Source organism: Myxocyprinus asiaticus, chromosome 22, assembly GCF_019703515.2.
Source record: "Myxocyprinus asiaticus isolate MX2 ecotype Aquarium Trade chromosome 22, UBuf_Myxa_2, whole genome shotgun sequence".
NCBI lineage: Eukaryota > Metazoa > Chordata > Actinopteri > Cypriniformes > Catostomidae > Myxocyprinus > Myxocyprinus asiaticus.
The window spans coordinates 27,168,050-27,184,219 of record NC_059365.1 but is presented as its reverse complement, the minus strand read 5'-3'; the positions used below and the strand labels follow the sequence as shown (position 1 = coordinate 27,184,219).

General features: G+C 36.4%; 1 protein-coding gene across 1 annotated transcript; it reads right to left on the bottom strand.

Annotated features, from left to right (window-relative positions):
• Positions 1-1,642: 1,642 nt before the first annotated feature.
• xkrx (XK related X-linked) lies at positions 1,643-14,894 on the bottom strand. Its single transcript, XM_051649075.1, has 4 exons — positions 14,761-14,894; positions 14,000-14,513; positions 6,681-6,946; positions 1,643-3,263 (listed from the first exon to the last, which is right to left on the bottom strand). Exons 2-4 carry the CDS (start codon positions 14,347-14,349, stop codon positions 2,455-2,457), a joined length of 1,425 nt encoding a protein of 474 aa, XP_051505035.1. The 5' UTR covers positions 14,350-14,513; positions 14,761-14,894; the 3' UTR covers positions 1,643-2,454.
• Positions 14,895-16,170: the final 1,276 nt, after the last annotated feature.

The following is a 16,170-nucleotide window of genomic DNA, read 5'->3' as shown; positions in this document are numbered from 1 at the left end:
ATATATGCATACAATAAATACTATATCACAATGATTTTTTGTGTAACAGTGTTAAATTATCAGTATTCCATATGAGTGAACACATACATAATATCCTTGCTATTTGTTACTCAAGGTGGCGCTGTTGTTTCTGTGATTGACTTGATTTATACTTGACATTTCTGTTTGATGAAGTAAACAGAAATAACAACATGGAAGTAAACTATAGGAAGTACAACACATGAACAGTATGATATGACTCTCTATTGTCATTTGGGTTTATTATTGAAATTATGTAAGTTTACAAAATTATGTGTCTTTTTAGACTAAATAAGTGCTTGAGAAAATACTTGTGTAGCTTATGTGTATCTTATGTATTATGTGTAGCTAAATATGTTTTTCACAGCCAGTTGAGTCTCATGAAATTTAGTGTAAAGGTAATGAATCCTGTTCTAGATTGGTCCTGATTTGTTGCATCATCTATTTGATTTATGAAAAATAATATATGAAAATATATTTGATTCTATTATTTTCTAACTGTCTTGAAAATATTTCTAAAAGTTTACATTTTCTGGGAATTTTGTAGATCCATTTGTGATAGATATAAGTGCCAGGTCTATAAAGACCCAAATATGTATGAGTTTTTCGGAACATTCCCATCCATTTAAGGGTTAAACTATGAAAGTACGAAGTATTACATGTTAAAAACTATGATAATCCAAACAAAACAAAAAAATATATACAAAGCATAAAAATCTTTCAGAAATTACTTCCACCACACAAAAGTGTCAGTGAATAACATAATTGAGATGAAATATGAGACAAGTGATTTAAAAAAAATTACATTAAATTCAAGGTAAAAATCACTTGAGAGCAGAGTATTTTTATTGGGTGTTATTTCCAAACAAGCGGTAATTTTGGCAAAATATGCAAAAAGTAAATAAATAAATGAACTACATCACCTGTGATGTATGCACATACAATGTTTAGCATTGGTACTAGACAAATTCAAATTGAGTGTGAAAAATGTTTTAACGAGAGTTTACTTTCTAGAAACACACAGTGCTACAAGTGTCTGAAATTTAAGAAACAATTGATTCTTTACCACTAATATATATTGTTTTCCACTTTGCAGTAATGATAATGAGATTTTTTACATTACAGCATTATGTAAAACATAATTTATGATTACTTTCATTTGATTTTGAGGTTAAATATGACCCAGACAGGTTCTTCACAGTTTTTGTGAGATTAACCAAGCCTGAACTCATAAAATTCGGCAAGTGTGTGCTGATATTTCTTTAGCCGAAATCGGCATACGTTGACCGAATTTGAAAACACTGCCTCCAGAGGCTAAAGCGGTGAGTGTTTCAGAGCATATAAACAATTGTGACATCCATTTATATCCAGGAGAGGTCACCAGGAGCCAGTAGTAAAAATAATTGTTGTCAGCTGAACAGGGTGTATAACAGTGAGTAGAAATGCTTATTTTATTTAATCTACCCCCCAACCAAAACCTGAGTACCGGAACTTTCGGAAACAGCGTGCCGACTTCCTGTGTGATCATGTTAATAAACCAGAATATACAATATTTATATAATACATTTAATGAGCCCAGCATTTTGTAAAAGTGTGTTTTAACTGCGAAAATCAGAATCAGGCATGAGACAGACATTCAATGCATCTTTATTAATTTAATGAAAGTCAGTAGTAAAGAGGCACAGAATTGAGGAAAAACAACATTCCCATACAAAATAAACAAACAGATGTCTCTTTTAGCAGTGAAAATTTAAGAGCACTCTTTACTTTGTTAGTCTTTTTAGGCACAATATTGCAAAATCTGGCAAATGCAATCTTAAAGAAGGCTTTCAATATGTAAAGGTTAAAAAAAACAAAAACACATGGGGCTCTTGAGGCAAACTTAAGAAACCTTTGAAGGCTCCTTGGCTTGTCGATTCATGGTTCCTCTGAAAATAGCACTGCAACAGGTGCCAAAACTTGCCAGTTTCATCACTCCTCTGAGCTGGACACCTTGGCAGGTTTCCCGCACACCTGGACTGGCCATACAGCTTCTTACTGAAGGCTTCCTTTGTGTCTCGTCACAGCATAACTCAACAGAGGACATTCTTTGGTCTTCAACGGCCAACAAGCAGAAATGGATCGGCGCTCTACAATTAGTAAATAATGAGCTACCCTCTCTACACCAATGTAATGAGATCACATTGTTATGGTGCTAAATCACAATTATGGTGCTACATTTCTTTAATGAAAGTTCAAAATGGCATAAAATACAAAACTCCTGAAGCATTTAGGACCATATAAAATCAATTGTTCCTTCACTAAGTACAGTACATATAGAATAGTTCATTATTTCATATTTAGCAGAGTAAATACAATACTCCTGAGTCAGGATATGTGCAAAAATGCCTAGCATGGCCCCTAACAGCACAGCAATAACCGAACAGCAAACCTCATTTATGCCGCCTCCATAATATCATCCACAATGTCTGTTTCTCTATCCGCTAAGTGGCTAGTGTGGTCAGGAGGCTCATGGTCCTGAGATGCAAGAGCAACTGTGTGATCAGTAGGTGGCTGGGATTGCTTACTCTTCCAGCAGCACGCACAACGTAGACAGTCCTCGACATTGTAATGGAAGAGTCTGCGGCACGGATGGCAGAACTGATGGAAGAGCAGCATGAAGATCACAGCTAGGCTGTAGCATACAATAAGTTGCACCACCAGCAGTGGCGTGCACACATATTCATAGAAGTCAGACTTAGAGTAGTACCACAAGACAATGAGGGTGACATTCTCCATGAAGCGCAGGGTGTAGTAGATGGCCAAGCGTCTCCAGCGAGGCTGCTTCTCTACAAGGTCGTGATTGGACAGGTCCAACTGTACAGCCGACCAACAGAAAATATTGATGCAGGCGTAGAGGAACGTGACCATGCAGAGCACCACGGTGGTGCCCAGCTTACTTAAGTTCTTCTCAACGTTCTCAGGCAATGATGACTTCCTGACCCAGAACTCAACCCATGGCTGGAAGAAGAAGATCAACAGGTTGATCAAGCCCACCAACACCACCCAGTGCGTGAACGCTGTGCTGAAGAGCACCAGAGTGGTGATCCGTGTGGCGATCTCTAACCCTCGCCAGAGGATCATGCACAGGTAGGCAGCAGGTTTCATTCGCACTTTGTAGTCGTCATACTTGATCTGAATGGCCAGCACACTGCAGACTAATGCCCCATATGTGATTGATATCAAGGAAATGATCATCAGGGCCACTGTAAACATACAAAATGTGTGTTAGAATCTAAAAAATACATTTGAGAATTTTGTGATCTGGTAAATAAGTGGGTAGCTAGCAAATAGTACATTTGGCAGTTTGACATGTCCAGCGGTGTGACATGCTATGCTACATTTGAAACTATTTTAAACAGCATTTTAAACAGCTTTTATGACATCATATTGAGAGACTACATGGAATGTTTGTACTTTTAATAAAATTCATTTGAATGAATGATTGCATTCAATGAATTATTGAAGGCAAAAAGGTGTTTAAAAATGTATCCACCCATTTTTTCTGCTATCTTGGCTCCAGAAGTATTTTTTCCATTAATTTCTTCCATAGGGATTTCATAAAATCTTTCATTAAAAAGAGTTCTAAGTCATGAAATCAACCAGCTCCGAGGTGAATCACAACATTATAAATTTTGATTTGAAATAAAAAAATATTTGCAAATCGGACAAAAAGAAAATGGTACAATACTGTGTACTTCTCGTCTTTAATGAGGGAATGAAATACAATCCAAGCAAAAATCAAGGTTACAGTGAGGCACTTACAATGGAAGTGAATGGGGCCAATATTTGGAGGGTTTAAAGCAGAAATATGAAGCTTATAATTTTATAAAAACATTTACATTAATTCTTCTGTTAAAACGCATGTATTATTTGAGCTGTACATTTTTTTAAATCGTCATTTTTAAAATAGTTTTAGGGTTTGTTGACATTACATGGTCATGGCAATATAGTTGTAAAATTGGCTATAACTTTTCACAGAGAAGGTTAGTAAGTGATTTTATCACACTAAAATCATGTTTACACACATATTGTTTATATCTTGTGGCTATACTTTTGAAACAGTGATTATTTTAACGTTTACTGATTGGCCCCATTCACTTGCATTGCAAGTGCCTCACTGTAACCCAGATTTTCGCTTTTTTCATTTTAAAGGAGGGGAAATTCATAATTTATCTTAACTTGTTTTGAACCCGGAATATTCCTTAACTGGGATTTTGACTTCCGGAACCAGACTGTTGTGCACCAGTGTTGCCAACTTAGCGATTTAGTCGCTAGATTTAGCAAATTTTTGACCCCCTTAGTGAGTAAAAGAGCCATCTAGTGACTAGCGACTTTTGTAGTCTGCTTTAGCGACATTCTTCCACATCTGGCTCTATTGTGAATGATGTCTCATTTTTCTCGGTGTTCTAGCGCCCCCTGTGTTTCAAGTAATATGACTGACCTGCATGCCATCAGGCGTTGGATTTATGTGCATGCGGATATTCTATATTCTATAAATCGAATGACTGACGAGCTTACATGTTGTTGGTATTTGTTGCAACAATCTCAACCTCAGTTCAAAATAAATAATAAATAAATAGAAATCCCCCACTGTCTGAATGTCTGACAAGTTCAATTAATGATAGCTAGTAGTAAAATACTAATTGTTTAATCATTAGTTCAATATATATATATATATATATATATGTAAAAAAAAAAAAAACCATGGTTCTACACCTAGAATTGCCATTGCTCTTTACGCCAATTCATTTACATATGTAAATTTGACGTCTTGCGTAATAAATGACGTCATCGTGTGATTTAGCTACTTTTACTAAGTATAGGGCTGAGTGCAGAATGGTATACTACTCATACTACTCTTACTACTTCTGCCATATGTGTCTATGGCAAAAACAATATGAGTAGTATGGTAGTATGCAAATCCAAACTCAGCCCAGGTCACTGGAGAACAGTAATGGGTGTTTTCAAACCAGGATGGGTGTTTCTAAGCTATCCAATGAAAGCAGGGAATCTCAGTGTAGAAATAAGTAGGCATTTCCAAACAGGATGAGCATTTTTAAACTAACCAATGAAAGTAGGGAATCTCAATGGTTTGAAAATGCCTACTGATTGCGAAAAGACCATTTTTGTTCTGAGAGATACAAGTCTCGCTTTTAGTGACATTTCAGCGAGCTTTTGCGACTTCCCATGAGAAATAGTTGGCGACAGTGAATGCGCTCTTTAGTGACCCATCACAGTAAAGCCCTATTCAGACGGGACTAGTCTTCCATGAGGAGGTTAGGGAAATTCATGTTTCACAGACGTCCTTTTGATTTTAATCCCGCCTGAATCTGACAAGTTTTTGTTTTTCTCACACAACATCTGTAACAATTCCAGAGCAAATTACCTACTGTTTTTCGGCAAACTCAACAGTCCTCTGAGAAATTTAATCCTGTCCAAATGCGAATGTCTGTGATTGCTGATTTTGAATTTTCACAATGCTTCTCCTCGTGTATTTTGACCTATAATAACTACTGTTCAGTTCGTACTTATGCGTGCCAATCTTCTACCTGCTGCGTGCCTTCAATATGGATGTAGAATATTTGCCATCTGACAAAAAATGAAGAAAATAAAATCAACAAAGAGAGCCAAATCACGTAAACTGCTAAGATTGGCCACTGTAATATCAGAGTCAATGTTATGTTATGTTATGTTATGTTATGGGGCCTGGGTAGCTCAGTGGTAAAAGACGCTGGCTACCACCCTTGAAATTCACTAGTTCGCTAGTTCGAATCCCAGGGCATGCTGAGTGACTCCAGCCAGGCCTCCTACGCAACCAAAATTGGCCCATTGCTAAGGAGGGTAGAGTCACATGGGGTAACCTCCTCGTGGTCGCTATAATGTGGTTCGTTCTCGGTGGGGCGCGTGGTGAGTTGAGCGCGGATGCCGCGGTGTATGGCGTGAAGCCTCCACACGCGCTATGTCTCTGTGGCAACGCGCTCAACAAGCCACGTAATAAGATGAGCTCAGACGGGGAGGCAACTGGGAATCATCCTCCGCCACCCAGATTGAGGCGAGTCACTACGCCACCACGAGGACTTAAAAGCGCATTGGGAATTGGGCATTCCAAATTGGGAGAAAATGTTATGTTATAATTATATTAAAAAAAAAATGCCTAAAATAGGCTTTTTAAAATAAGCAATTTATTTTTTATAATTCATTAAAATTAAAATGACAAATTAAATAATAAATTATTTAAAATTTATTTTTTTAAATCTTAAGTAATTTTAAATGTAAACAGATAAAGTTTAAAAGATGCGTTAATTTTATCACCTAAATTAATTAAATGTTTACAATCATCTGGAACACCCACAGTTAGAAAACAGACACTCTCACCTCTGCAATAAACACAGAGATATTTAGTCCCATCCGAATCAGTACATTAAACCTCAGACATTGGGCGATACTAATTGTAACTCAAACGTTGTTTAGAAAACTAATCCCATCCGAATAGGGCTTAAGATATACACTTTTCCTTAAGCATCCACACAAGTGTTAACCTAAAATCTTGATGCTGATTTAAAAAAAGTCCATGGACACTTGATGCATCAACTACCCAAAACTGAATATAGCAAACTCACGTCGCGTGGGAAGGATGTATTTTTCCTGAATGGTAGCATAGAGCTGTAGAGTGAGTTGAGGAGTGGAGCCCAGGAAGGCCTGGATGACAGCTGTGCGTTTGAAGGCATTGCGATGGATGGCTAGCTTGCGCTCTGAGTGTCCAATCTCCCATTCTAAGGCTGGGCCTAAACCTCTGCCATGCTTTAGCTTGACCTTTCTTGAAATGGTCACATACGGCTCCTCCTTTCTACCTGCCTGACAGTAAACAATCACAGCTTCAATGCACCTGAAAGGGAAAAGGATACAAAGAGTTAGTCAGACCTATTGAGAAACAAAGTGAAACTACTCTTTCAGATTACAATGGATTTTGAGGACAGTGGCAACCTATTTGTTTCAAACAAAACCAATATATGACTTATAAGGAATTACTCTTTCAGATGATGTGTGTCTTACATTCTGCCTATTATCTCCTTTTGTTTTCCATGAAAGAAAGTAAGTCATACAGGGTTATAACAACACAAGGGTGAGTAAATTATAGCATAATTCTAACTGTTGGGAGAACTATTATGCACATTTTAGTAAATGGAGCAAACTGTCATTAGTCATTCACTTATTGTAGCTTCCACATGGTGGCACTAATATCTAAGAGATCAAACCAGTTTCCCAGCTTACATTTGGCTGAAATATGAGAAGTGTGCTGTGCTCATTCCATGGGTGAAAACTTTACAATAGTGTAAAATGCATGTCCTACCTGGGGGCAATGTACGCCTTTAGTTTGAATTAAGCATTGTCTTGAACCTATAGTCAAATTGAGTTGACTATACCTCACGAGTGAACAAGCTTAACACTCACAAACATCTCCACAATGCAGACAAAAAACTGCTTCTGTAAATGGGAATCATTCTCTGCCTTAATTACACAGAGGTAAATAATGAGAGTATTGGGCAGGTACAAAGGAGCTTCTGCTTTAAGCAAACTTAGAGGAGTAATACACAGAGAGGCAGTTAAGTTTCCAGTCAGTGCTATAGTTCTAAAGTAAACAGAAATCTCAACAACAATAATGTGTATGAACAAATATGGATTTTATAGCTGTCAACAGGATTTGCAGTGTCACACACAAAAACACCGTGTAAGACAGTTTGTGTGACATCTAGGGGTGTGAATCTTTGGGTTTGAAAGTGAACTGATTCAATTCACCATTCACAGGTTTTGATTCGATTAAAATTACTTAAGATTGTTTATTGCCACACATAAACAGTGTATGTACATACAGGCTACTTGGGAAACATCCCTTTAAATGTTTAGTGCACGCCAAGTCCCCAACAAAACAATGATAGCAGTTAAATAGCACTATTTTATCATATAGAGAATAAAGGCTACGTTTCCCTGTGATGAAAGCATTTTATTTCAGTAGTGGCCACGTAATGACTTGCGACTGTATCAATGGTTTGAGAGCTTTTGTCTCAAGACATTTGTTCATGTGATTCTCAGTGGCCATCTTGAGGAAAGATCAGACACGAAGTACTCGAGAGCTGCTCAGAAAAAGTTTCAATGAGAATTATGGACGGAATGAAAAGTGGGCATGATCCCGTGAAGGGCGATGAAAGAGTGCAGCGCTCGTCTGTAAGGGGTAAGCTGTGAGGGTGTGCGCTCCTAGGTGCATTAGAGAACCACACCGCACATGTAATTCATTTAATATTTATACATTTTAAAATATTGTACATTGTTTGCCAAATCGAGATTCATTTGATTTATAGCATTTTAAACCGATTATGGTTTGTTTCCCTATAAGAATGCAAAGACTATAGCCACTTTCACACATGAAACCTGTTAAATTGCAGCTGCACACAATTTAAGAGTAACTGCATCATCTTCGTCAGAACTTTGTGATTGGCCTAAAGTATGTGCTCCAACCATTAATCTTGCGGCTTTGTTCACACACAGCATCAAAACAGAACTCTGGTAAAGTTATAACTTCTCACTTAAGGAAATTGCAAGAGCTAATTTACCGGTAGCCTATGTCCTGAGTCCTGTTCAAACAAAACCTCTAATCGGCAAAATGGTGTTAGTTTTCTGGAAAAAGCTGTATGTGTGAAAGTGACTTATGACTCACAACATACATGTATAACAAAAAAAGTTATAGTATAACATATGCAGCATTCACACTGACAGCAATAAATTGGTAACGATGTTGTTAAATGACTGTACTGTTAATTGCTAGTAAGCATTCCTACATGATTGCATAATCTAACTGCATCAGGTGGGGCCAGTTCTCATAGAAAATGAATGACTTGGTTTTGTGAACACAACTTCAGTAGTAAAATGAGAAGAGCAAGAGCTCTGAGCATGAATTTCAACAATCAGACAGAGCATGCGGAAGGGGGAAAACCAGTATGCAAAAAGTGTGACCACATTTATTCTTAAAGGGATAGTTCACCCAAAAATGAAAATTCTCTCATCATTTACTCACCCTCATGCCATCCCAGATGTGTATGATTTTCTTTCTTCTTCTGAACACAAATGAAGATTTTTAGAAGAATATCTCAGCTCTGTATGTCCATACAATGCAAGTGAATGCTGACCAAAATTTTGAATCTCCAAAAGCACATCAAGGCAACATAAAAGTAAGCCATACGACTAAAGTGGTTAAATCCATGTCTTCAGAAGCGATATGATAAGTGTAGGTGAGAAACAGATCAATATTTAAGTCCTTTTTTACTATCAATCTCCACTTTCTCTTTCAAATTCTTCTTTGTTTTTGGCAATTTGCATTCATTGTGCATATCACCACCTACTGGGCAAAGAGTAGAATTTATAGTTAAAAAAAAAACGTAAATATTGATCTGTTTCTCACCCACACTAATCTTATCGCTTCTGAAGATGTAGATTTCACCACTAGAGTCTTATGGATTACTTTTATGCTGCCTTTATGTGCTTTTTGGAGCTTCAAAATTTTGGTCACCATTCACTTGCATAGCTACAGAGCTGAAATATTCTTCTAAAAATCTCTGTGCAGAAGAAAGAAAGTCATACACATCTGGAATGGCATGAGGGTGAGTAAATGATGAGAACATTTTCTATTGCTATTCTAAATTTCATCTACAGTATGTGTATTATATAAAATAATTATATAAAAGATTATATAATATAAAAAAATAAGATATTCTGAGTAAATTACATTTAGGCATAATCTGGACCACAACATTACAGTTATCTATAAAGTGGGGTCACTTTTAATCTAATAATCTGAAAGCTGTCTGCCATATTAGAAAATTTGGCCTGAATAGGACAAAGAAACCAGAGCTTGCTAAAAGGTTGTTATTCAGAGCAGGGTAAAATTACTAAAGACAGTCTTTGGTTTCTGCAAGGCAACTACAGTTCCTGTTATTTCAAGATGATGATGAATGTGGCTATTTTAATCTTGTTATTTACTATGTGCCAATGGCAGATGCTTTTGTTTTTCATTGGAACAAATTATATTACAAAATGGCATTACTATATTGGGATTGAGCATGCAACCCTTGTTTTTGCAGCCTAGGTTTGATATAAATCCACAGTGCATATGAAGTTCACTTTAATACGTCAGCATTACTATGTCACTTCAGAAAGAATCATTCTTCAAGAAAGTGAAGTAAGGAATAAACAGGAAGTTCTGAGTTTAGTAAGATAAGAAATGTCCTGTCAAAGGGAGTGATTATATGACATTGTCAGTTATTTATAGAGTTGTGTCATCATTGACCTTTGATCCCCTCTTCTTTTTAGGATCTACAGACTTCTTAGTGACCTCAGCGTAAATCAGGAGTTACTCTATATGTTGGGCCAGCACACTGCCTTCCTCTAACATTTTTCAGATTTGACCATAAATAAATGACAGAAAAAGATTCTAAAAACAGTTGCTACTTTTTGCTTTTGAACTTGATTTGAAGCTCTTGGTACCTTAAGACTAAATACCACACAGAAAGCATCTGCAAAGCAAATGCATGTAAATTACTTAAAGGGATAGTTCACCCAAAAAATGAAAATTTTCTCATCATTTACTCACCCTCATGTCATCACAGATGTGTATGACTTTCTTTCTTCTGCTGAACACAAACAACGATTTTTAGAAGAATATCTCAGCTCTGTAGGTCCATACAATGTAAAGTAATGGTGACCAGACCTTCGAAGCTCCAAAAATCACATAAAGACCACATAAAAGATATCCATACGACTCCAGTGGTTAAATCCATATCTTCAGAAGTGATATTATAGGTTTGGGTGAGAAACAGTTAAATATTTAAGTTTTTTTTTAACACAAATCTCCATTTTCACTTTCAAAATGTGAAAGTGAAATTGGAGATTTATTGTAAAAATAAAAAAAGACTTAAATATTGTTGTTAAATATTAGATATTCTTCCAAAAATCTTTGTTTGTGTTCAGTAGAAGAAAAAAAGTCATACACATCTGGGATGGCATGAGGGTGAGTAAATGGTGAGAAAATTGACATTTTTGGGTGAACTATTCCTTTAAAGGGATAATTCATCCAAAAATGAAAATTCTGTTATCATCCTCATGTTGTTCAAAACCTGTATGACTTTCTTTCTACTGGGGAACACAAAATAAGATGTTACGCAGAACGTTAGCCTCAGTCACCATTCACTTTCATTGTCTGGAAAAAAGATGCAATGTAAGTGAATGTGACTGTCTAACATCCTTCCTAACATTTTCTTTTGTGTTCCATGGAAGAAGAAAAAAGTAAATTGGGTTTGGAACAACATGAGGGTGAGTAAATGACAGAATTTTCATTTTTGGGTGATCTATTCTCTTACATAACTTGGCATACAACAATTGTAAATAATAATTTTAAATACATATGCAAACTAAGTGTTACAATATGCATGTTAAGAAGCATGTGTGATGCACTAATGAGAGAATAAAATTGTTGCAGTTAATAAAAAAAGTACTGTTACTTCTGAATGCAGACAGAGAAATTAAATGGTAACAAACAGCCTTTGTTTATGCATGATGATGACATACACCCTTATGTTTCACTTCCAACCAATGAGATTAAATCAAGCTGGGACTCCAGTTGAAACAACGTTTGTTTTTCACTCTCATTCAACTCCTAATCTCCCCAAACTCCACCTTAATAACCTGGAAAACATGTCACTGTTTGCTCAACAAGACTGAACACATTTTGAAATTCAACACACGGATGTCAAAAGCACTGAGAGTATCCAAAATATCTATTTGGAGACTTCCAAAATGCTCTGTAGCAGTTTGGAATTTTAAACTTTTTAATAACTCTGACTCATACTTGTATTCAAACTGTAAGGATATGTCATATTAAAGAGCGAAACTAGACGTTGTTCTGCAAATCTGTTGTGATGTGACTTGTTACAAGATCTGTCTGGCATTTGGGTGGAGACAGAGGGGGACATTTTCCACAGTTGTTCCTAGGTTGCTCAAAACTGTCATATATTACTGTACATAAGCACACACAAAAAACATTATATTAAATAGTTAAACTTACTATAATCATTCTTTATCTCATTCTTTATTATTACCATTTTCCATATTTTAGAATAATAGTGAGGTTATGAAAACTGTTCAATAACACAAGTGCAAGTATAGGGATTATGTAGTGAAGAATTTTTTTAAACATGTCAAAACTACTGTATATTACATTTTTGCTTCTCCGCCATATGCCTATATTAGCACTCACTCTTGGCATTTTTTTAAATCAACTTCATAAATTATCCACCTGGGGTGCTTTTTGAACAGCACTGAAGGAAAGAAATTCATATGAAGCCACAATTTATATATTTACAAAACCAATTTCAAGCAATTACAACAATGTTTTAAGATCATGGGAAGCATTAATTCAGTCAAGTGGGTACAAATTTTTGACTGGTGGTTTATATGACGCAAAGCTCATTTTTTTGTCTGGCTCTATTATGTTATTCAAAAAGACATTAAAAATGCAATTCACGCAAAACAATAACTTGAATGCACCTCTACAATGATTAACGTGTTTTTAATTTCTGAACTTTAAGTATTTTGATTTTTTTTTTCTGGAGCTAAAGGTAAAAAAAAAAAAAAAAAAAAGTGGTGTAACTATCCGGCGAGACAGTTTAAAAAAAAAAAAGAAAAAAAGGTTAGCATAAGTAGTTTGGAATAAACTTTTATTTATATTACTTAAAAAATAAGCAGTGAAACTATTTTGAATTATTAAAATGTTCAAATATTATGTATTATATTTATAATATTATTGCAAATTTTGTCCACCAAATCAAAGTCAGGTAGTGTAAGCAACATGTTTATTTTTTGTTGTTGTTGTTGTTTTTAAATATCAGATATTTTTACATTTGTGTGAAAAGGCACATTTTGTTCAGGTCAGCTGGAGTAACCCTTGACATTTTCTTGATATTTAAATATATATATTTACCTACCAGCCTTTTTGTTTTTAACCTATAAACCTTTTTGGAAATTCATGATTAAAGGGATAATTCATCCAAAAATGTAAATTCTCTCATCATTTACTCACCCTCATGCCATCCCAGATGTGTATGACTTTCTTTCTTCTGCAGAACACAAACAAAGATTTTTAGTAGAATATATCAGTCCTGTAGGTCCATACAACGCAAGTGAATTGTGACCAGAACTTAGAAGGTCCAAAAGCACATAAAGGCAGCATAAAAGTTATCCACACAACTCCAGTGGTTAAATGTCTTCTGAAGCAATATGATAGGTGTGGGTAAGAAACAGATCAATATTTAAGTCCTTTTTTACTATAAATCCTCCCTGCCCAGTAGGTGGCGATATGCACAGAGAATGCCAATCGCCAAAAACAAAAGAAGAAGAATGTGAACAATATGGATTTAACCACTGGAGTCTTATGAATTACTTTTATGCTGCTTTTATGTGCTTTTTGGACCTTCAATGTTCTGGTCACCATTCACTTGCATTGTGAAGACCTACAGAGCTGAAATATTCTTCTAAAAATCTTTGTTTGTGTTCTGCAGAAGAAAGAAACTCATACACATCTGGAATGGCATGGGGGTGAGTAAATGATGCGAAAACTATTCCTTTAAATTGTGTACATTCACGTGTATTCAAGGTGCAAGGAAAGTATTTTAATAACTTTTACTTGATGGTTACACCACTTGACACTTAAAGATTACATTTCTACTAACATGACATTTAATGTAATGCATTTATTTTAAAAGACAACCTTATTTGTCAGTGACCCATTTAGTAGAAACATACTGGCGCATTTTTTCTTTTTTCTGCTGGAGCTGTTTGTTAATATTTTGGTCATGTGATCAAGTGTCATTATCATCACTCATCAATCTCCTACCTTATAATAGGCCCCATCTGGAGCAGATGCATTAAGAGCACAAGGGGTCGGTCTCTGCCCAAGTCCCGGTGCACAAATGTTAGTGTGAGCTGTGTCAGCACTGACGGCACCAGCATGAATGTAATGGTCAGTCCCATCCACACCGAGTCTTCACTCTTATGGTACATGTTGCTGAGCACAGAGGCGCAGATGAACTCCGCACAGTACAGGACGGTCGTCCACAGTACGCTGAAGGGTGGACGGACTTCGCTGTGGTTGATCGCCATCATGACCCCGTTTTCATTCGGGGTCACAGCGGACTGCTGCGTCACCTCCATAATGACATGATCACTCGGCTTGTTGTTTTCCATCTCTCTCCCGGCTTGTATTACTTCTTACGCGCTTTATATCGATCGATCGGCGGGTGCAGCAGCATTGAAGTCATACTCGGTGTTTCAGTTTTCATGTGATTACCGTCTGCATGGTCTATTCGTGTGAAATTGGCTTTGAATTCCACACTGCCTCATATGCAGTACTGGAAAATAAAGGAAAGTACATTGATGAAATTTGTATCATTGCGCCCGAGCATAATGGAACCACCACCCGCACCGAATCAACATCGATTCCGCGTGCACGAACATTACCAACCAAGTTCAATGAGTTTTACTAGACAAGAAACAAACAAATCATTTGGGCCACCGAGACTTTAGTCTACTCATACTGCCAGATACTAGTGATTTTTAAGAATTAAATGTCAAAATGGCTTGCCATATGCTACGTACCGATGTAGATACTGCCATGCCCCCAACCACGATTATTAAAATTGTCATGTCGTTTCCATTTTCGCAGAAAGACCTGCCGTTGAGTTCGATATGATCAGAAGAGCCAGGTGTGTCCTAATATGCAGTGACTGAAAGCATTCACTGTCTATCTGCTGGTGTCTCACGGGCCCTAGTGCACGCCGGATATGGACGTTGTTGGCAAAACAACAGTTGTTTTGATTTTCCTTTTCTATTCCGATTTAATACTAGCATAACGGACTAGCTAAGCTGGTTGTTAAATCACAGGCACTGTAAAGTAGCACCATGTATCCATTCAGACATCTTGCATTAAAAAGTTTGCACTATTCAGGGAATTAAAAGCTATAAAAGAAAGTTAATTAAATGATATTTTTTATAGAAGATATAGAAATTCATTCAAAATCGAAAAAAAATATTAATAAAGTTAGTCTTATATGTCTTACAATAGGATTCTAAGGCAAACGTGACTATCAAGAGAACTTTTTGAATCTAATGCTATTCAAGAATGCATGTATCCTTTGTTTTATAATCATATAACCAGTTCCTCCAGGCACATCATTGTATTTTCATGTATGTGATCTAGACCCCAAATATGATGATCCCCTTGCGAGAGCCCCCCTTTCTAAAATCCTAAGGCGGCTATATATATTTTCATTTATAAAAAAAAAAAATTATACTGTGTGAGAAAAATAGTAAGCGTGATTTTAAAATTAAATAATTGGATTTTATATTGTACTAAAGCAAAAAGAATAATTCAAATATACACTCACCGGCCACTTTATTTGGTACACATGTACACCTACTTATTCATATGATTATCTAATCAGCCAATCGTGTGGCAGCAGTGCAATGCATAAAATCATGCAGATACAGGTCAGGAGCTTCAGTTAATGTTCACATCAACCATCAGAATGGGGAAAAAAATTGATGTCAGTGATTTAGACTGTGGCATGATTGTTGGTGCCAGATGGGCTGGTTTGAGTATTTCTGTAACTGTTGATCTTCTGGGATTTTCACAACAACAGTCTCTAGAATTTACTTTGAATGGTGCCAAAAACAAAAAACATCCAGTGAGCGGCACTTCTGTGGATGGAAAAGCTAACAAAGTTGGCAAATATAACAACTCACTGAGGTGAGCTGCAGAGGACACCGGCAATTCACTGTTTATCATGAGCGTTACTGGCTGAATTCAGTTAGTTAGCAGGCTGGCCGGTGACCGAGTCCAAATCATCGTTGCTCCATCCACTGTCGCTTTTGCTTATGTCCTTTATATGGTCCCTGTACTCCATTAAGTGTTTTTCAATTAGTTTATGATTTGGTCATTTGGTTTAGACGGTGTGCATCATTTCGTGCCTGATCTTCATACTTGTAGAGTATTTTTTCCTTGGCAAT

Coding starts and splice junctions, on each gene's coding strand:
- xkrx (XM_051649075.1), bottom strand. CDS start 14,349: ATGGAAAACAACAAGCCGAGTGATCATGTCATTATGGAGGTGACGCAG. Junction 6,947..13,999: donor CAGATGGGGCCTATTATAAG/GTAGGAGATTGA, acceptor TTTCCCTTTCAG/GTGCATTGAAGCTGTGATTG. Junction 3,264..6,680: donor ATACATCCTTCCCACGCGAC/GTGAGTTTGCTA, acceptor GTATGTTTACAG/TGGCCCTGATGATCATTTCC.